The sequence below is a fragment of the Oncorhynchus mykiss genome, chromosome 18 (genome assembly GCF_013265735.2).
Source record: "Oncorhynchus mykiss isolate Arlee chromosome 18, USDA_OmykA_1.1, whole genome shotgun sequence".
Taxonomy (NCBI): domain Eukaryota; kingdom Metazoa; phylum Chordata; class Actinopteri; order Salmoniformes; family Salmonidae; genus Oncorhynchus; species Oncorhynchus mykiss.
In genome coordinates this window covers 19,423,548-19,444,946 of record NC_048582.1, presented here as the reverse complement: position 1 = coordinate 19,444,946, position 21,399 = coordinate 19,423,548, and the positions used below count along the sequence as shown (strand labels likewise).

Below are 21,399 nucleotides of genomic sequence, written 5' to 3'. Positions count from 1 at the left end.
TGCGACAACATTTAGCACACTAGCTCGTGCTTGGCTCTGCCCCCCTTCATGCTTGTTCTGTCCTCTATGATTCATTTGCTACCATTGGAAACGACAGGCTCTGGTCTATCTTGGGTTAGTTATAAAAATATGTGGTTTAGTCATATACATGGCTAGGATACTTACTAACTCTTACTATTGCAATGAAGTGACAGATGTTTCAGTTTTCTAAATTTACTGTCTTTGCCTCTTATTTAAATTTCCTATCAAGAACATAATGCAACGAACAGCTAAAGACACAATAACATAATTATTACAACAAACCTGCAGTTTCTTCTTCGTAAAAACCATTGTTGAAAACAAACCGTTCTTCTTCGTGGATGTCAATTAACGTAATCCTGCCACACATGGCTTTGCTGCCACCTATTGTTTTCAGAAGTTCTGCAACCAAAGATTGCTGTAACCAGAGAGGAAACATCTTTGCTGTTATCATACAATAACTAGTATGACACAAACAGGCACGCACGCACAGTCTGTCATTGGAAGGATTCAGGCTTTAATTATGATCCATTTGAAAAAAGGTTTTACAAAAAGTAACATTAAAATTTGACACTTTCTTAAAAAAAAAAAAATTAAAATAAGCTTTTGATACAAGAAAATTATTTATCTAAAGAAAATGGCTTCTATAAACAATGTGAATAGAAGATAATATACAGGTAAGTGGACGCTAAGACATGCACATACTGACAAGGAAAGATTACAATAACAGTTAGAAATAATAATGGCATGATTGTTTCCTTTACAATGAGTAGCAACTAGCAAGAGAGTGGGAACATTATAGAATTCGAATGAGTAGAATTGAATATTGCGATTCAGATTCTACACCTCACCCAGATGTGTGCATTGGATTGGTAGAAAAATGTCTGGAGGAAGTTTCCACCCTAATCCACTCCCAATAAGTTCCATTTAAATCCATGAGGGTGAGTGAACGAGTACACACTTCAGGAGAAGGGTAGAAAATTGGACTCCACTAAATGTCTTGCAGTGGGTGCGTGCTCCAGCAGCCATATTTGATGTACCATTTGAAATGTTAAATATACTGGTCAGTGAACCTCAGCTGTTCCAGAAATGCAAAAATGGCAAGTTCAAAATGTTGCCACCATTTTGGGTGGGCGATTGAGAAATCGAGTTGATTTTCAGACCTGTGTCATTTTAACTCATTTTAATTCCATGGGTAAAAACCGATATGAGACGCTTCCTTCTGACAAGTCCCAGACTAAGCTAGTCATAGAAACAGAATATAAAATGTGACTATACAACACAAATGTGAAAAAAAACCGTTCAAACATTCTGCTGTGGGTCAAAGTTTCCTTCAGGCAGATCTAGGATCAGGTTACCCTCTCCAAATCCTAACCTCAAACATTAAGGGGGTAAACGCTAAACTGACCCTAGATCAGCATGTCAGGCCAACTTATCACCAAATCAATCCAACCACTAATAACGCTTCACCTGAAACTACAGGGCATGCCACAAGCTTTAATAGCATGAGGTCACATCACTTTCATGGGGTACAGGGCTGGAAAAAAATCTACATGGAAATAAAATATATATATAAAATAAAAAGTGTCCACACAGACATAACTTTATTGGTTAGCAAAGTTTCAATCAATCCAAACATTAATTGATCAGAACATTGTTAACAAATAAAAGGTATGTGTTGGAGAATCAATGTGCAAGCCCAACTCTACCACTACATTAAAGGTCTAACATTATGCAGATATTGGTTGTTATAAACTCCGTCAGTGTTTTATAATTTAAAGAAAGAAAGTGTTATATCATGGCTATGACAGCGTTCACAAGGTCTTAAAAGGGTGTTATGCCTGTCGTTTCAGGTGAAGAGTTAATGAAGCCACATGTAGTCTCTCAATACACAAACACCCACTCTAGAGAAAGCGATTGATGATTCAATATAGTCAATCGCTCTAGAGAGAGGGCTACTACACTTTTCCTATTCCTTGCGTCCTAACACAATTACATGATCTGCAAAAGCTTAAAAAACACATGCATCTCCAGCATTTTATACAACAGTATGATACAAAATAAGGCATTTCGTAGTGAGTATTCATGTTTGCGAGAGTGTGTGTGCATCTTTGTTTGTGTGTACATAGAGACAACATTGAATGTCATTTGTTTGCCTGCCTATAAAAAGACTGCAAATAAAAAACATAAAGTCATGATAACTCTTACTTAAAATATATATATATTTGTCATATATATTTACGTATATATATATATTCATATATAAAAAAAAAATGGGAGAGAAAAGCCCACACGGTCCCTGTTTATTGGCCAGTCTATAAGCCACGCCCTCATTCCATGACCTCACCGGGCGCCACGGTGACCAGCTGCAGTGGGATCTCCTGATTGCCTAGGAGGTCATGGGCACCAGCAGCTGATTGAAGGATGAGGGTGGTTCCGTCTGCGGTGATGATGGTGTCGCTGGGGGGCGGAGACAATGAGGAGGAAGCCACACCTTTTTTATTCTGGTGAGTCTTTATATGTTTGGCCAGATGGTCGCTACGCATGAATCTCTTTGAACACTGTGCGCACACAAACTTCTTCTCTCCTGGACAGAGAAATGAAAGGGAGAAAAAGAGGTAGAGAGTGATGAAAGAATAAGTGTGGTGAGCGTTAAGCTGGTGTTATGTAGTGAAGATGGTGTTCGTGTGTATTCCTACCCGTGTGTGTCCGTCTGTGTCTCTGTAGCTCGTCACTCCGGGTAAACCGCTTGCCACAGAACATCCAGTTGCAGACGAAGGGCCGTTCTCCGCTGTGCCATCTGAGGTGAGCCCTGAGGTGAGAAGTCTTACCGTACACCTTCCCACAGCCCACGATGTGACAGATATGCTGCTTCTTCTTACCAAGACTCAACCCTCTGGGGAAGGGGTGACAAGAGAGAGGGTTGGGGTCAACACAAAGTCAACTTCTTGCAGTCATTTGAATTTCAATTGTCTTGGTAGAAACGGAACCTACTGAGTATGGAATGCGGTTTGACCACATTAACCCACTGAGCTAAAAGCTAGGATCCACCTTTTTATATATATATTTGTGTTAATATGTTGTGTGTGTCTTTCTAACCCACCTCCCTCCAGCCTCTTTACAGTTGGGACAGGTGCAGGCGACTCTCCTCAACCTCTTGCCCTCCCCAGTGGACATGTCCATGTCTTCGTCATCCATCTGGACACGCAGGTTGTTGATGTCACTGGGGTTGAGGGTGGAGTCACCACTCAGCTGCCACTCTTCAGAGTCTGGCTCCTCCTTTATCTGGATGTCTGTGGGGAGAGATAGTTGTGTGTGTGTGAGAGAGAGACAAAGGAAGAAAGAAATAGAAAGATGGAGAGTTTGTATGTATGTGTGTGTGTGTGTGTATACATATGCATGTTCCTACCTGCAGGACTGCCGGCCTCCTCTCCCTGTGTGTATTGTATCCCTGGCTGTCCTATAGAGTTGACTGTAACAGTCTGGAGGTTAGGCAGGGTGATGGATCCTCCCTGACCCATAGAGAGGCCCTGGACTGGGGCCAGAGTCAGCTGCTGGCCCCCCTGGACCTGGGGGAGCTGGAGGCCCTGCAGAGACTGGACCCCTTGGACCTGAGAGGGAGTGCGTTAGAAAGAGTTACACACATGCATGATCCCACACACCTACGTACGGTAGTGAAACAGATAAACACACACCCACACAACCTACCTGGAAGGTCTGCCACTGTATCTGTCCCGAAGCAGTGACTGTCTGGGCCTGGATGAGGAAGGTTCCAGGGTTGACGAGCTGGACACTCTGGAGCGTCTGCCCAGACTGGGATAGATCCTGTCCCTGAGCCCCCTGGTTGTCCCCCGACAGCTGTAGGATGGGCTGCGAGAGGGACGAGGCATGAGAGGTGGACACCTGGATGAAACAGACTTAATTCAGTCATGGTATTTTTTTTCAGCCATGCTCTTAGAACAGTGTCCCGAGGAGGACCTACAGCAACATACATAGTAATATGATATGACCTGCTGAAGACAAGTTAAACAAGACTAGTAACTTTTTTCCTGTATGATGGCTCACTGTAATATGACTGTTATATGTGGTGTAGGGCACTGGGAATAAAGCCTAGGGAATTATGTCATATGACTGACCTGTATTTGCTGCAGGTGGTTGTGTGAGTTGTAGTTCTCTGAGGATGGGTCTGAAACCCCGGCAGACACGGCAGTAGCTTGGGTCAGAACCCCGGTCCCGTCGATGGTCTCAGGCAGCTGGGATGATGAGGTTGTTGGCACATAGAGGTCTGTGTTACCGTTAGCTTCACTAACTAGGGTCGCTAGCTGTTTGGCTGCACCTTCCTGCCCCTCCAGCGCTTGGGAGCCCATGATCAGCTGACCGTCGGTCGTCGTTGCTATGGGAACCGTCTGAGCGCCGGCAAGCCCTAGTGATTCGAGGTCTATGCTGTTGATAGGGAGGAAAGTTATGTTACCCCCCGACAGCCCCATGGGAACCGCGCCGCTATAGGTCGTGCCCCCGGCCAATGACACGCCCTGAATCTGCTGCATATGCCCGGCCTGCGTTAGGAGGTCAGAGGTTGTCGTCGTGGCGATGCTGATTCCGATATTGCCGTGGCTACCGTCCTGGATGAGCTGGATTTGGCCCGAGCCATCGTCCAATCCCTGCGCAGAGAAGCCTGCCAGAGTTCCATCTGAGTTGTGGATCTGAGGGATGACATGGGAGAGTTCGGCATTTGTCTGTAGAGAATATTGTGTGTAAGGGCTAACATGATAATCGACCTGGTACTGGACATTCTGCTAACAGAGGTGCGTGTGTGCAAGTGCATGTGTGTGTATGTATGTATATACACACACTACCTGGCCAAAGGTATGTGGACACCTGCTCGTCAAACATCTCATTCCAAAATCATGGGCATTAATATGGAGTGGGTTCCCCCTTTCTGCTACAACAGCCTCCACTCTTCTGGAAAGGCTTTCTACTAGATTTTGTAACTTTGCTGCAGTTTCAGCCATAAGACCATTAGTGAGTTCGGGCACTGATGTTAGGCGATTAGGCCTGGCTCGCAGTCGGCGTTCCAATTCATCCCAAAGGTGTTTGTGGGGGGGTTGAGGTCAGGGCTCTGTGCAGGCCAGTCAAGTTCTTCCACACCAATCTCGACAAACCATTTCTGTATGGACCTCGCTTTGTGCACGGGGGCTTTGTCATGCTGAAACAGGAAAGGGCCTTCCCCAAACTTACCGCAAAGCTGGAAGCACAGAATTGTCTAGAATGTCATCATATGCTGCAGCGTTGATTTCCCTTCACTGGAACTAAGGGGCCTAGTCCGAACCATGAAAAACAGCCCCAGACCATTATTCCTCCTCCAAACTTTACAGTTGGCACTATGTATTTGGGCAGGTAACGCTCTCCTGGCATCAGTCAAACCCTGATTCGTCCGTCAGACTGCCAGATGGTGAAGCGTGATTCATCACTCCAGAGAACCCGCTTCCATTGCTCCAAGGTCCAACAGCGGCGAGCTTTACACCACTCCAGCAGACGCTTGGCATTGCGCATGGTGATCTTAGGCATGTGTGCGGCTGCTCGGACATGGAAACCCATTTCATGAAGCTCCCGACGAACAGATCTTGTGCCGACGTTGCTTCCAAAGGTAGTTAGGAACTCGGTAGTGGGTGTTGCAACCGAAGACAGACGACTTTTACAGTTGACTGGGGCAACTCTAGCAGGGCAGAAATTTGACAAACTGACTTGTTGGAAAGATGGCATCCTATGACGGTGCCACGTTAAAAGTCACTGAGCTCTTCAGTACGGGCCAATGTTTGTCTATGGAGATTGCATGGCCGTGTGCTCGATTTTATACACCTGTCAGCGACGGGTGTGGCTGAAATAGCCAAATTCACTCATTTGAAGGCATGTCCACATACTTTTGGCCCTGTAGTGTATATGCATGTGTGTACAGTACACTACCTGGTATTGTATGCTGGACACTCCGTTGGCTGAGCCGTCGTTGCCAGATGCTGTGACGTAGATGGGCTGACTGTCCATGTTCCCGATAGGGAGAACATACTGGCCGTTAGAGGTCATCATGCCAGAGTTAGGAATGTGGACGACTCCCTGCTGCGCATCCTTCCCGGTCGAGACCGGGGTTAACAACTCCCAACGGTCTGAACTTGTTAGCTGGATGGCGGTCATGTCTGTGGTCTGACAGAGAGAAGACACACATTCATAAATTGTTACTCAGATTCAATGTTGCGGAATGCAAAAAAGTTGGTCTAGTTACAGACGGCATTGGCCATAAGTCTTACGCCGTTGCATTGTAGTTCACAAAGAATATGAAGCAAAAATATTGATTTGGAAATGACATTTCTGTACTATCTGAGATGAGAGCTAGAGGTACAGAGATAGATACCAGAGTGCAGGCTCCACGCTGTGAATAGGGCAAAATGACATGCAGTATGGTTTGATATCACAATACAGTGTCAGCAGACAAGACAATTATTGTGGATATTGTTAAAATAGATATCCAATCCTATATTATAGGTATCTACAACATTGGACTAGTAATAATACAGTAGTATCAAGACATTTCCCTTTGGCAAAAATGAGAAATCAACCATGAACCTAAATATTTCTGAATCCGCTATACAGGCTATGGCGTAGCTAAGTGGTTTGATAAGAAAGGATCCAAACTTCCTCAAGCATGTAATATCTATCCAATTGAGCGCCTATTGACGAGTACATTATATTCTGACAGGAGAGTTTTGGTAAGAGCCCCGACGATAGTCTAAACATTAACACGCATCGCTTGCTGTACGTTTTTTCATATCAGGAATACTTTTAAAATGTTTTTAAACAAATGGTTAAAATTACTACACAACTTTTATAGGATTTGTGTTCCACACGGCCATATCTCCATGTTACATCGCTTATTTACAAAGACAGAAGAGACATAGGCGGCCACGAACACGTGTGTATGCAAGACTGGAGATGAAGTGTAGTTCATCAACTGGAGACACACAGCTTGTCGATCTGTGCAAAACTGCTACAGTTAGTATATTTTTTTATTTTAAATACAATTTCTCGCTGATATGAAAGATAAGGCGGATATTAGCATATGTTTTGAAAACCACTTTGAACGCAATGATTGGCGTTTCTAAATGTTATAACACAGCTTCGGAATTGTAATTCACATGGAGCCAAATGTGGGCGAAAGTAACAGCTGAACAGTCTACATAGGGAGAATCGTTTTCGAGAGCTAGTCACCACAACTAGACAAAAAACATCTAAGAGTCCCTTATTTCATCCAACGAATAGAACTAGAATGGCTAGACAAAATACGTAATCGCTACAACATGGGCGTGGGGGAGATATTTTGTAGTCCGGTGCACAGATTCCCACGTTCTCTGTTCGGTTTCCCCACTCACCCCTCCTTTCCCCACTGTACCCCTTTAGCCCCAGGTAGGCGAGCTAAATATCAGCGACCTGACCAAGTGACGGGCTGTGTCCTACCCACTATGGGCGGGTTCTAGAGGGGTAAAGTGGGTGGCCGTTATAGCGGGGAACACAGCGGCGGAAGTATACTAGCTTTACACCCCCTGCAACATTTAAAACGTGTGAACTTCTAGCTAGCTAAAAACACCACACAGTAGTAGCTCGGAGGAGTCGAAATACGAGATAGAAAACGTTGGGGTACCTGGTTTTCCGAGGCTCCGCCGTGCTGTAGGAATTCGCTTTGACTGCCTTCCACGTCCGCGGTAGCCATTTCCTCTTGTTTCAAACGTTGCTCTGGCGCTAGCATGGAGAGATAGGAAAATTGAGCAAAACACTACATTTCTCACAGCTTGCCGCTCCTAAAATGCTGCAAAGAGACAACAAACTTCAGTCGATGAAGAATAAACTGCAAACCCTAACTTTGCGACAATGTTTCAATGCGGATTTCGACACAGATTGAATGTTTACTTTTGTTAACTAGCTAACTACCTAGCATAGGTCTCCTGCAAAAGATTAAAAGCCGTAGCTAGCCTGCTATCGGTTGTAACGTACAAACTCACCGGTTGGTTGTATGCTTCGATGGGTTAAATGTTATGTACCAGTCATATCGTGAATTGTAATAATCGAAAGATTATCTGATCAACTAAACTCCGAACATTATTATCTTTTATCAAAGGCGGGCTTGTGTTGATCGGTGAATTCGGGTCGATTTTTTTCTATTTTGATTGACAGTGAGGGAAACACAAAAAAGGGGGGGCGCTAACAAGAACGTAACAGGAAGTCCCGCCGTTCTTCTCAAAATTGATTGGTTAGCTTTGGGGTTTGGTGAGACTTCTATGGCCAAGCGATATGTCCGTCATTTTTATGGGATATCGGCTTCCTGTTTGTTTTTAAAGAACCTCAAATATCTGGGAATCTATGGTTGAACTTAAGGAGCAGGAAGTGTTGGGAAAATGGCCAAAATGTAATTGCAACACCGTTTAAGTTCCAATATTTTTCGTATTAATGTATCCGTATATTCACCTTGTTACACTACTAGGTTAGCTGGCTAACATTGCAACTAAGCTCCGCTATCTTTAAGTCCAGTGATCGTGAACATCTTGGCTACAATGTTCTGTGAGGCTGCCAGCCAGATGTTGCTCATTGCCTCTGCTTTTTGTAAGGAACTGCTTCAGTTATGCTGAAAATGTTCAAGAATATGTGCTGGAAAATAGTCATTGCAACAAGGCATATTTTTTGCATGAACCAAGACTCGTATGCACAGAACCTGTCACTGTGCATATAATCTATTTTGCAGTATCAACATGTTCCCCCCCCAGCCTGTTACAAGCATTTTTTTTATTTTTTTCACCAGGTAGGCTAGTTGAGAAGTTCTCATTTGCAACTGCGACCTGGCCAAGATAAAGCGTTGCAATTCGACACAGAGTTACACATGGAATAAACAAAACATAGTCAATAATACAGTAGAACAAAAGAAAGTCTATATACAGTGAGTGCAAATGAGGTAAGTTAAGGAAATAAATAGGCCATGGTGGCAAAGTAATTACAATATAGCAATTAAACACTGGAATGGTAGATCGGCAGAAGATGAATGTGCAGGTAGAGAGATACTGGGGTGCAAAGGAGCAAAATAAATACCAGTATGGGGATGAGGTAGGATGGGCTGTTTACAGATAGGCTAAGTACAGGTGCAGTGATCTGTAAACTGCTCTGACAGCTGGTGCTTAAAGCTAGTGAGGGAGATGTGAGTCTCCAGCTTCAGAAATGTTTGCAATTCGATCCAGTCATGGGCAGCAGAGAACTGGAAGGAAAGACGACGAAAGGAGGAATTGGCTTTGGGGGTGACCAGTGAGATATACCTGCTGGAGCACGTGCTACGAGTGGGTGCTGCTATGGTGACCAGTGAGCTGAGATAAAGCGGGGCTTTACCTAGCAGAGACTTGTAGATAACCTGTAGCCAGTGGGTTTGGCGACGAGTATGAAGCGAGGGCCAACCAACGAGAGCGTACAGGTCGCAATGGTGGGTAGTGTATGGGGCTTTGGTGACAAAACGGATGGCACTGTGGTAGACTGCATCCAGTTTGTTGAGTAGTGTTGGAGGCTATTTTATAGATGACATCACTGAAGTCGAGGATTGGTAGGATGGTCAAGCATCCCCATCCACTTCAAAATACAACACAGCACATACACCCTGGTTCAACACGCACCTGAACATCCATCAATTAAGACACATTTGAACATAAACTGAATCTGTAGTCTTGTTTTAGTGTATTGTTGATCTATATTGTGGTTGCAGTGCATGCGTTTCCATGAAAATGCTTGTGTCAGGCCCGGGCCCAGTTGCACAAAACATCTTATAATTTCTCCTTAACTAAGGGAATTGGAGTGTTGCATAAGAGTCCCTCAAACGTTTTCCTTAGGTAAGGGCATACTTAAAGGGGTTTTATGGTAGTTTGAAGGAATGTACTGTATGGCAGAAAGTGTCTGGTTACCATGGATACCTGATTCACTGACAGTCTCAGAGATTGCATTTTTGGGAGGGAGATCAAACTAGAACTTCTACATTCAAGACAGGAAAAACGAATTGATTCAGAAGATAAAACATTTATTTTAGTAACTTGCTTCTATTAATTTCTAGCATGTCAAGCTAACTTACAGAGTAGGTAGCTAGTTCGCCAGCTAGCTTTGTAGCCATGGATTGTGCACCTTCCATTGTTTAGCTAAGTAGCTAGCTAGTTGATGTTTTCCTTTCAGGAACCAGAACAAATTAAAGCAATATTCACCTCCAAATATGAACGTGGCCAGGGGTGTCAGAAGACTGATTTATATCTTCCTCTTATTCACAATGTTGCAGCAATGTCTTGTGTGAGGTGGGCAAAGATATACATTTCATATAGTGTATGGGTAGGTGCAATAATCAGGGTCCCATGCCAACAAAAAAAAGGCACCAGGGCAGATTTTGTATGGTGGGGCAAATACGGAAGTCACGTTGGTGGTTTCTGGTCAGGCACGGTCAGAGATGCCTACTTTACTTAAAATAATAATAATGGTCCCTCCTTGTTCCAATCAGTCCTGACTAGGGCCAGGAGTTTTTCCTGACCAAATAAACTGACCAGGAAATACTTCAGGACCTGGTACTGACCTCAATGGTTGCAGTGTGCACTCGATTTTCATCCTACCATACATAGAATTAATCAATCATTCTAATTCTACCCTCACATTCATAATACCAGGAAGAGGGGAGAAAATCAGCAGACACTGCGGCCCTCGAGGACAAAATGAGACGGGACACAAGAACCCTGTGTTAATGTACTGGTCGCGTTGGTCCCATCACTTCTTCGCTGCCTTGGGTGCATTGGGTGTGTTGAATTTGAAAAATATAATGTCTCCGTCCTCCACGATGTAGTTCCTGCCCAGCTGCCTGTACTTCCCAGCAGCCTACGGGACAAATCAAACCAGAAAAACTTTATTGACATTATACAAAGTAATTTAGCAAGTTTCAAGTTAATATCACATGCACAACAATGCAGTGATCAATATCAATGTAGTACAAAAAAATAACAAGGTAGAACAAACACACACAAATAAAAATAAGAACACAAGAAAGTAAGGAGCTATATACAGGTAAGTTCCAATACCATATTTACAATATGCAGGGATACTGGAACGATAGATGTAGATATGTATATGGGTAAGGTGACTAGGCATCAGGAAGTATGATAGAGTAGCAGCAGCATAAATTAAGATTGTATGTGAGTGTGTGTGTGTAGAGTCAGCATAAATGTTGTGTGTGTTGGAGTGTCAGTATGCATAGGAAAAAATACAAGGGTCAACTCAGTCTGTGTAGCCATTTTGTTAGCTATTTAGCAGTCTTATGGCTTGGGGATAGAAGCTGTTCATGACTGCGCATGTGTGTGTGGACCATTAAGTCCTTAGTAATTTGGAACGTGAAGCTCTCAACCCGCTACACTGCAGCCCTGTCGATGTGGATGGGGGCGTGCTTGCGCTCAAGTCAGAATACCATTTGTTGTTGATAGAGGCACACCCCTCCCCCTCTCCATTTCCATGAATCTACTGTCCTATCTACTCGGTGAATGGAGAATTCATTGAGTTGGATAGCCAAGGGGTGGTATCTTGTCCAAAAGCAATGTTTCAGAAAAGTAGAGAATATTGCAGTTTACAAGAGACTCGTTGGTTGCAAATCCGCAGTCAAAATGTAATTCAAGTGACTGTACATTGGCCAACGGAATGGAGGGAAATGGTGGCCAGTTTTCCCTTCGCCTTAATCTCACCAGGATTCCCCTCTGTAAAGCCAACGTTTCCCCTTGGGTACCAGGAAAATTGGGGCGAAATTACAGAAAGAGCCTACGGCAGATGAGTCAAAGTTGAAGCCGGATTTGGGATAAGTAACTGCTGATATGGTGTTATTGTTGGTTATAAGAAATTATAATGGATACACTTTGAAAATAAAGGAAAAATAAACAGCAATAGTCCCAAAATAGTCCCAAAATAGCAAAGTTGGGTCAGAGCTCGCAAAACAGAGGTCATCCACATCCAGGTTATCAGATGGTCTTATCCAGAGAAGATTAGACAAAACTTTTGACAAGTACTTATGGCATGCCATCTACACCCATGACACAGTACATCTTTCTCTCAGCCTCACACAAGTACACACACACCTTGACAGCATTCTCAGTGCCCTCTTCTTTGAAGTCCTGGAACTTCATGACCTCTGCCATGATGAAACCTTTCTCAAAGTCAGTGTGGATCTTCCCTGCCGCCTGGGGCGCCTTGCTGCCTTTCTGTAGGACAGAGAGGAGTAATACATAACACTTTGATAGTCACACCCACACCTCATTGTGGGAGAGAGATAACCAAACTGTGTCTCTTACCCTGACAGTCCACGCTCTAACCTCGTCTGGTCCCGCTGTAAAGAAATATTCCAACTGCAGAGCTGCATAGCCCGTCTTAATGATCTTAGTCAGTACACTGCAATACACACACAGTTATTAAGGTAACGGTTTGCAATATCGTAAAATGTGTTCATTGTGTATTTGATCTGTCCGTGTGTGTACCTCTGAGTCTTTGCCTCCTCACAGTATTTGTCCTTCTCCTCGTCAGTCATGTCCTGTAATTTGGCCTCAAGACCTCCACTCACTGGTATGACCATAGCTCCTGGGTCATGGGCATCGACCCACTCCTTAATCTTAATCAGCCTGGGAGAGAATGTATATTTAAGAGAAGACAATCCTATGTATATAGATAGAGAGAAACTCTATTAGAAAAACAAAGTTGAATTTTGATTTGATTTTTTGCACAAAATGCCACAATCATAAAATAAACCCCTACTGCAAGCAAAGTGCAGACCCTCAACAAGTAGCATTTCAGCTCCTCAGATAATGGTTGCCAGGCATCACAACCCATATCACGTAAGATTCAGAAAGACAGGAAATAAGGAATTAAGAAAGAGAACCCACTGACCACTTGTTCTTTTTCCTGATGTAGTCCTTCTCTGAGAGGTTGACCAGGTAGATCATGGGCTTGGACGTGAGGAACAGGTATTTGTTCAGCACATCAATCTGCATACACAGACAACACACTGGGTTATGTGCGTGTTCTGGTATACAGGCCCCTGCAACTAATGGTACTCTGCTCCCTCTCTTTTGTGAGCACACACACATAGTCATACCTCCTTCTCGTTCCAGTCATTGTAGAAGCGGACATGTTTCTTCTCCTCTGAAATCCAGTTCTTTACCTTCAACATGATGTCCTGAGTGAGGGATGAGGGAAGAAGGGAACAAGAGAAGGGAATGAAAGGAGAGAACACGAGTAAACAAATGCTGAATTCTGATTTTATCTGTGGCCCCTTCTCCCTAGGCACGCCTGTGGGTCTCAAACAATCTATGAGAGGACATGGAAAAGTGTTTCAAGCGCTTGAATCAAGCACGCACACGCAGCTTCGGACCTCAGTCTCAGACCCAATAGGCCACTCATCAACCACCCCACACACACACACACACACACACACACACACACACTCTACTCACGTATTCAGGTTTGAGTTTCTTGTCTCCTCCTCTGACAGCGGTCTTCTCCAACTTATCTATGATTGGTCCAAGAGACTCCTCATCCTTCAGCCGTAGCTCCTCATGGATGATCTCAATGTCCCTCACTGGGTCCACATTACCCTCCACATGGATGATGTCCTCATCCTCAAACGCACCTACACACATTTATGTCCAGGTTACGCAATGGTGCTGGACGTCACAAAGCTGCTAAAATAGGAATTGAGTATATTGTTCATGCACATCTGAACTGTGCTAGCATCGAGTAGGTGTGAGTGCCCCATTGATTAGAATGGAAGCTGAAAACACGCTTGCGGTTTTAATGCGGATTTGGCATTACAAATGTACACCAGGATTACAGTGTATGTGTGAGAGTTTCTGTGAGTGTGTTAAACTCACGTGTCATGTGGAAGATGCCGTCGCAGGCACTAATGTGAGACAGGAAGGCATTGCCCAGTCCTTGTCCAGCGTGAGCTCCTTTCACCAGCCCAGCTATGTCCACCACATTCAGAAACGCTGGGACTTTACTGTCCAATGAGAAAGAGATGGAGAAGTTACACACACAAACTTGATGTACAGAGTGTTTACTCATACATACATTTCCAAGGCTTGTGGAAGGTGCAGAAGTAGTAACATTCTACATGAATGTGCACTCTAAACACAACCCTACCTGAGGGGCTTGTGGAAGGTGCAGAGGTAGTCATAGCGTTCGTCAGGGATAGGTACTCTGCTCTCGTTGGGGTCGATAGTGCAGAAGGGAAAATTCTCTGCTGCGGCTTGGCTCTTGGTCAGCACATTGAAGAATGTTGACTTCCTGTAGACAAAAATGACAAGACAAAGTTTGTCACTATTCTACAGCCCAAGACATCTGCATGGTAAGGTCTTCTGAACAACCAAAGCAGATACTGTTGTCTGATTCGCACTGTACTGACATGCAGCCAGCACAGTACAGGTTGTGTTGGCCCTAGGGTTGCAAAGGGTCAGAAACTTTCCGGTAAATTTACAGGATTCTTCCATGGGAAGTTAAGCCCGAGAATTTTGGAAATTTTGCTTAAATTCATAAAAAAAAAGGTTAGCTTACAACATTGAACCTTTTTTTTGTGGGATACACAAGGCAATTATAGGTTTTGTGGCTTATTTTGGTTAAACTATCCCCAATTCAATGGAATTTCAACCCTCTGCATGCACAGTGCATTCTTCCATCACATGTACAGCTGATCTCAAGATCTTGCACACTAATGAGACGCTATTGAGCCCACACTACTACACTGTCTGAGCCAAGGACTACATGCTTTCTGGTAAGTTTTGATTACAATACTGGGTGGGGTGAATATATTTTATATGACATACATTATTTTTTTGTTAACTAGTAAATTGTAGCCTACAGCAAAGTGTGTTTAAATCATTTCTAACTATTTCTGCTAGTTAGTTTCTGCTACCATGTGGGTTTTTAGCTTGCTTGAGCCTGCTGAGGAGTGTAAATTCACCGGTTTCCATACATGTTTAATCTTAAAATATTTATCTTACAATGGAGTTGCTTAATCTAACTGCTTAACTATTGATCTGTACATGGAACTGTATTTTTTTAACTATTTTTTTCCTAATCTTTACAGGAAAATACCACGGGCAGTATCTGATGTGTGGAGACATTTCACTGCAGCTAATGTAGAAGAAAAAGCTGTGTACATTTGCAAATACTGTGCTAAATCATATGTGAAGAATGCAACAAAGATGCCAAGTGCATAAAGTTCCCTCAGCGCTCACAACAAGCAACCTCTGACAAAAGTCCCTCTACTTCTATTCGAGGTGAAAATGATGAATCAGACACTTTATCGATAGCAACAGCTCATGGTCCTCCTGGAATCAGAAGTGTTTTTGACTCAATGGAGGAACGTAGTCAGAGAAATGCTGATGAATGTCTTGCTCGAGCTGTGTATACAACTGGTTCACCTCTGATGCTCACAGGCAATGTGTATTGGAAGAGATTTCTGAATGATCTTCGCCCAGCATACACCCCTCCAAAATGACATACTTGAACTACTAATTTTCTAGATGCAGAGTTCAAGTGAAAGTCAAGCAAATCATAGAGAAAGCAGACTGTATTGTAATCATCTCTGATGGGTGGTCGAATGTTCGTGGGCAAGGAATAATTAACAACATCTCCACCCCTCAACCAGTATTCTACAAGAGTACAGACACAAGGGACAACATACACAACGGTCTCTACATTGCAGATGAGCTGAAGGCAGTCATCAACGACCTTGGACCACAGAAGGTATTTGCACTGGTGACAGACAATGCTACGAACATGAAGGCTGCTTGGTCTAAAGTGGAGGAGTCCTACCCTCATCACACCCTTTGGCTGTGCTGCTCATGCATTGACTCTGCTCCTTAAGAACATTGTGGCACTGAAAACAATGGATACACTCTACAAGAGAGCCAAGGAAATGGTTAGGTATGTGAAGGGTCATCAAGTTATAGCAGCAATCTACCTCATCAAGCAAAGTGAAAAGAATAAGAGCACCACATTGAAGCTGCCCAGCAACATCCGTTGAGGTGGTGTCGTCATTATGTTTGACAGTCTCCTAGAGGGGAAGGAGTCTCTCCAAGAAATGTCAATATCACAGTCTGCAGATATGGACAGCCCCATCAAGAGGATCCTCCTGGATGATGTATTTTGGGAGAGAGTGGTAAGCAGCCTGAAACCTACAGCAGTAACCATTGCACAGATTGAGGGAGACAATGCCATCCTGTCTGATGTTCAGACTCTGCATGCAGATGTAAGAGAATACATCTGTACTGCCCTGCCCACTTCACTGTTCCTCCATGCAGAGTGAAACTGCAGTTCTGAAATATATCAAAAAGTGTGAAGACTTCTGCCAAGTATGATGGGAAGAGCATCCTGTCTGGTGCAGAGATAAATGAGGCCTATGGTGTCATCACTACCGTGCCTTGCCACCTTGGTCTGGATGATAGCAAAGTTCTTGGCAGTCTGGCGAAGTACATTTCCAAGCAAAGGCTTTGGGATGAAGATGCAATATGGCAGTCGTGCCAACATATCTCATCAACCACCTGGTGGATGGGACTTTGTGGATCTGAGGCTCTTTCCCCTGTTGCTTCCATCATCATCATCATCCTCCTCAATCCCACCAACATCAGCCGCCTCAGAGTGCAAATGGTCCTTGTTTGGGAACACACATTAAAGCACGCAACAGGCTGACCAATACACGGGTTGAAAAATTGGTGGCCATCCAGGCAAATTTTTGGCTTTTTGAGCCTGACAACGAGCCATCCTCAACAAGGTTGGAAAGTGACAGTGAAGATGAGGCCTCAGAGTAATGTTCAAGAGGTGGACATTGAGGAGGTCCAGGGAGAAGACATGGAAGCTTGAGAGGAAGACAACCAAAGCTTTAGTTTCTAGACTATAATTTTACAGATGTATGTTGAAAATGTTTTCGGGAGATACGATGGATCATTGGGGATCATTCAATATTCTCTTCCTTTTGTTGTTCAGCGAAAACGCCCCATGTGAAGAGTCAACTCATTTAAATAAAGTTCAATTCGTAACTAAATTGTTTTTTGTTTTTTTTTCTATTGGAAGGATTTAATCATTTGCAATTAAGTATTTTTTTTTTTTTTTTTTTACATTTGACCGTTATTTAACCATGTAGGCCTGTTGAGAACAAGCTCTCATTTACAACTGCGACCTGGCCAAGATAAAGCAAAGCAGTGTGACAAAAACCACAAACAAGAAAAATCTATTTACAGTGTGTGCAAATATAGAGGAGTAGGGCAATAAATAGGCCATGAAGGCGACAATTACAATTTAGCATTAACACTGGAGTGATAGATGTGCAGATGATGTGCAAGTAGACCCCCATCAGCCCCCAGCTGTGCCCTCGATACCATATGTGAATTGATCACCCAACTTCTATCTTCAGAGTTCGCACTGTTAGGTGACCTAAACTGGGACATGCTTAACACCCCGGCCGTAAACTAGATGCCCTCAATCTCACACAAATTATCAAGGAACCTACCAGGTACAAACCTAAATCTGTTATCAGGCACCCTCTCAGATATCACCCTGATCAACTTGCCCTCAAGTCTTCAACCAGGATCTCAGCGATCACTGCCTGCGTGCGTAATGGATCCCCGGTCAAATGACCACCCCTCATCACTGTCAAACCCTCCAGCGAGCAGGCCTTTCTAACTAAAAACAGATATAGCCATTGTTTCACCCCAGACCAGCACGAAAACATCATGAGGCTTTCTGCATTAGCATCGAATATATGCATTTTTTAAGGTAAGTCAGGAATCAATATACTCAGAAATGATCGATTATCATAGATTTATCGGTGGTGACAGTGTTTCCTAGCCTCAGTGCAGTGGACAGCTGTGAAGAGGCACTCTTATTCTCCATGGACTTTAGTGTCCCTAAACTTTTGGAATTAGTGCTACAGGATGCAAATGTCTGTCTGAAAAAGCTAACCTTAGCTTTCCTGACTGACTGTGTATATTGGTTCCTGACTTCCCTGAAAAGTTGCATATCACTAGTTGATGCTAATGCAGAACGCCACAGGATGTTTTTGTGCTGGTCAAGGACAGTCAAGTCTGTTCTTAGTTTTAAAAAAATGTTTAATGGGGCATGCTTATTTAAGATGGTGAGGAAAGCACTTTTAAAAGAGCAACCAGGCATCCTCTACTGACAGGATGAGGTCAATATCCTTCCAGGACACCCACGCCAAGTCGATTAGAAAGGCCTGCTCACTGAAGTGTTTTAGGGAGCGTTTGACAGTGAGGGGTGGTTGTTTGACCGTGGACCCATTACGGACCCAGGCAATGAGGCAGTGATCGCTGAGATCCTGGTTGAAGACAGCAGAGGTGTTTTTAGAGGGCAAGTTGGTCAGGATGATATCTATTAGGGTGCCCATGGTTTCAGATTTAGGGTTGTACCTGGTAGGTTCCTTGATCATTTGTGTGAGACTGAGGGCATCTAAGTTAGATTGTAGGATGGCCGGCGTGTTAAGCATATCCCAGTTTAGGTCACCTAACTGTACGAACTCTGAAGATAGATAGGGGGCAATCAATTCACATTTGGTGTCCAGGGCACAGCTGGGGGCTGAGGGGGGTCTATAACAAGCAACAATCTTTTTAAGTAGAAGGTCGAATTGTTTGGGCACAGACCTGGATAGTATGACAAAACTCTGCAGGCTAACTCAGCCCCTTTTGACAGTTCTATCTTGTTGGGAAATGTTGTAGCTGGGGACGGAAATTTCAGGATTTTTGGTAGTCTTCCTAAGCCAGGATTCAGACACGGCTAGCGGATTGTGCTAAAGCAGTGAATAAAACAAACTTAGGGAGGAGGCTTCTGATGTTAACATGCATGAAACCAATGCTTTTACGGTTACACAAGTCAACAAATGAGAGCGCCTGGGGAATAGGATTGGTGCTGGGAGCTGCAGGGCCTGGATTAACCTCTACATCACCAGAGTAACAGAGGAGGATAAGGGTACGGCTAAAGGCTATAAGAACTGGTCGTCTAGTGCGTTCGGAATAGAGAGTAAAAGGAGCAGATTTCTGGGAGTGGAAAAATAGATTCAAGGCATAATGTACAGACAAAGATATGGTAGGATGTGAGTACAGTGGAGGTTAACCTAGGCATTGAGTGACGATGTCTACTTATGAGAAGGTAAAATATTTATGTTTCTGTCTCCATATGATAAATATATCCAATGCAAAAAGCATCTACATTTAAATGGTATTAATATTAATTTGCATATATTCCCGTTAATTCCCATATATTCCCACGTAAAGTTTCCTCCTTCCTCCTCTGAATATTCCCCAAAATATGCAACCCTGGTTGGCGCTATAGTGTGAATCATGCTAATGATTCTCCAAACCCTACTTTACAACTATGGGCAACTACTAAATTGTAGTCATGTCCATACCCAACATTCGGCAATCCCACAATCCCAATCTTCAAAGAAGTCCCGAAACGTCCAATCAGTGGTGGTTGTTTTGGTCCTTCTCCCTTCTTTGGAGGCATCTGCAACAGCAACAAAGCATTTAGCAACAGAAATTAAACAATGCACAGCTCTTGAACCAAACAACGAAATTATGGGACATGCTTAATATTAACATTATATTTGTACATGGCAGACAATTCTACCAGGCTCTCACAGCCCAGGGGTCAATTTCGGAAATCGTGTGCATATTGTTCCCTTTCACTCTGACATCAACCTGTCACTAGTTTTTGTACTTATTACAATGGCTTACTACATTAGCAAGGCTGGGTTCGCAATGCCACAACATTACCTTGAATTAGACCCCAACCTGTATTGTTGCTGGCAAAGAATACAGACAGCAATCTATACCCTGCGATGACTTGTCACATAGATACCTAGCTAATAGTAATTTATCTTGGATAGCTTCGCTGTTTCATATCGCTGGCTCAACACCTAGCTAGCTAGCTACTCAAATTGACACAAACGACAACCTAATTTGAAAAGACAGACGTGCCAGTTGGCGCAGCTAACCAACTGTATAGCTAGCTGACAGCTAACTAGCAAACAGGCTAAAACACATGTGGAGAAGCTAGCTAGCTAGTACGGAATGGTCCGGAGTCCCATTCATTATGCTTGTCAGCATGCTAACTTACCAGGCCAACTAGCTAGCTATGTCAAGTAACGTTGTTGTTTATTAAAATACAACGGACCATTTTCGCAAGGTCGAATATATAACCAAACAAGCATGTATTTAACGAGCAATAAGTTCATATTACCTTGATTTCGGTCTCTTTTTGGGCAGCTATCTACGAAAATAGATTCGTTCGGAATTTGTTCACACTGCTCACAGCTAGCGAAACTAGAAAGGGGTCGTCACTAGTTACCACAGCCACAAAGTATTTAATTTAATTTCCTTAAAATGTAATTTTCAAACTAACCTTATGCATAAACTTAAATTAAAATCCAAAATATATTTTTTGTTTTCACAATTTTTTTACGATATGTCCAATTTTTACTTTGTGCCTGTGCTATATAGTGGAAACCCTATAAAAGAGACAGCATATCGGAAGTGTTTTGTGTCTCCGCATTCTCAATGGACGAAACCTTATTAACACGTAAAGCGAAAAACGTTTGCAGTGTGACGTTTGATTCAACATCGATCAGCCCACGCGGTGGCGGTAAATGTAATATAATATTGGATGCCACCCGCAGTTAAACCCCAACGAAGAAGATCAGCCCGCGAGGTTTCCTTCATTGACACCTAAACGAGGCCAGATATACCTAACCTGTTACACTTGCTTTGGCAACGTAAACATGTTTCCAATGCCAAGAAAGCCCTTTGAATTGAGTCGATCCCTTTGAGGAGATGGGGAAATGGGACTGTTAATTTTTGTTGTTTTTCACTTTATATGTTCACTTTGTATGTTGTCTACCTCACTTGCTTTGGCAATGTTAACACATGTTTCCCATGCCAATAAAGCCATTGAATTGAAATGAAATGGGAGTGAATGGCGCTAGCTCAGAAACCCAATATTGGGTGACGTAGCATGACAACGTGAACGCGATTGGTCAATAGTCTGCTGGGTGGGGCGTTACACGTTCCCTCATGCATTGACCAATGTCTTTCCTGTCTCTTCCTTTCTCAAATATAATTTTAAATTAAATTCTAATGGCTTTATTGGCATGGGAAACATATGTTCACATTGCCAAAGCAAGTGAACTAGATAAACAAAAGTGAAATAAACAATACAAAATTAACAGTAAAAACATTATTCACAGAAGTTTAAAAGGAATATAGACATTTCAAATGTCATATTATGGCT

At 43.3% G+C, this 21,399-nt stretch overlaps 2 protein-coding genes across 4 annotated transcripts; both read right to left on the bottom strand.

Annotated features, from left to right (window-relative positions):
• Nucleotides 1–513: 513 nt before the first annotated feature.
• Nucleotides 514–8,248, bottom strand: LOC110495755 (transcription factor Sp3). 3 transcript variants are annotated; one of them, XM_021571165.2, is made up of 9 exons: nt 8,067–8,248; nt 7,709–7,806; nt 5,983–6,216; nt 4,155–4,721; nt 3,727–3,888; nt 3,428–3,629; nt 3,122–3,311; nt 2,718–2,914; nt 514–2,605 (listed from the first exon to the last, which is right to left on the bottom strand). In XM_021571165.2, exons 2-9 carry the CDS (start codon nt 7,775–7,777, stop codon nt 2,349–2,351), a joined length of 1,878 nt encoding a protein of 625 aa, XP_021426840.2. In that variant the 5' UTR covers nt 7,778–7,806; nt 8,067–8,248; the 3' UTR covers nt 514–2,348. The 3 variants fall into 3 exon arrangements, with proteins under 3 accessions (XP_021426840.2, XP_021426839.2, XP_036808083.1); XM_021571164.2 differs by having other exon boundaries at nt 3,727–3,921; nt 8,067–8,246; XM_036952188.1 differs by lacking the exons at nt 7,709–7,806; nt 8,067–8,248 and adding an exon at nt 7,440–7,551 and having other exon boundaries at nt 3,727–3,921.
• Nucleotides 8,249–10,090: 1,842 nt separating this feature from the next.
• LOC110495754 (obg-like ATPase 1) lies at nt 10,091–20,698 on the bottom strand. Its single transcript, XM_021571163.2, has 11 exons — nt 20,353–20,698; nt 19,520–19,617; nt 14,242–14,385; nt 13,971–14,098; nt 13,554–13,729; nt 13,196–13,276; nt 12,988–13,085; nt 12,582–12,722; nt 12,399–12,495; nt 12,186–12,308; nt 10,091–10,944 (listed from the first exon to the last, which is right to left on the bottom strand). The coding sequence occupies exons 2-11, from the start codon at nt 19,615–19,617 to the stop codon at nt 10,837–10,839; spliced, it is 1,194 nt and encodes a 397-aa protein (XP_021426838.1). The 5' UTR covers nt 20,353–20,698; the 3' UTR covers nt 10,091–10,836.
• Between the last annotated feature and the right edge of the window lie 701 nt (nt 20,699–21,399).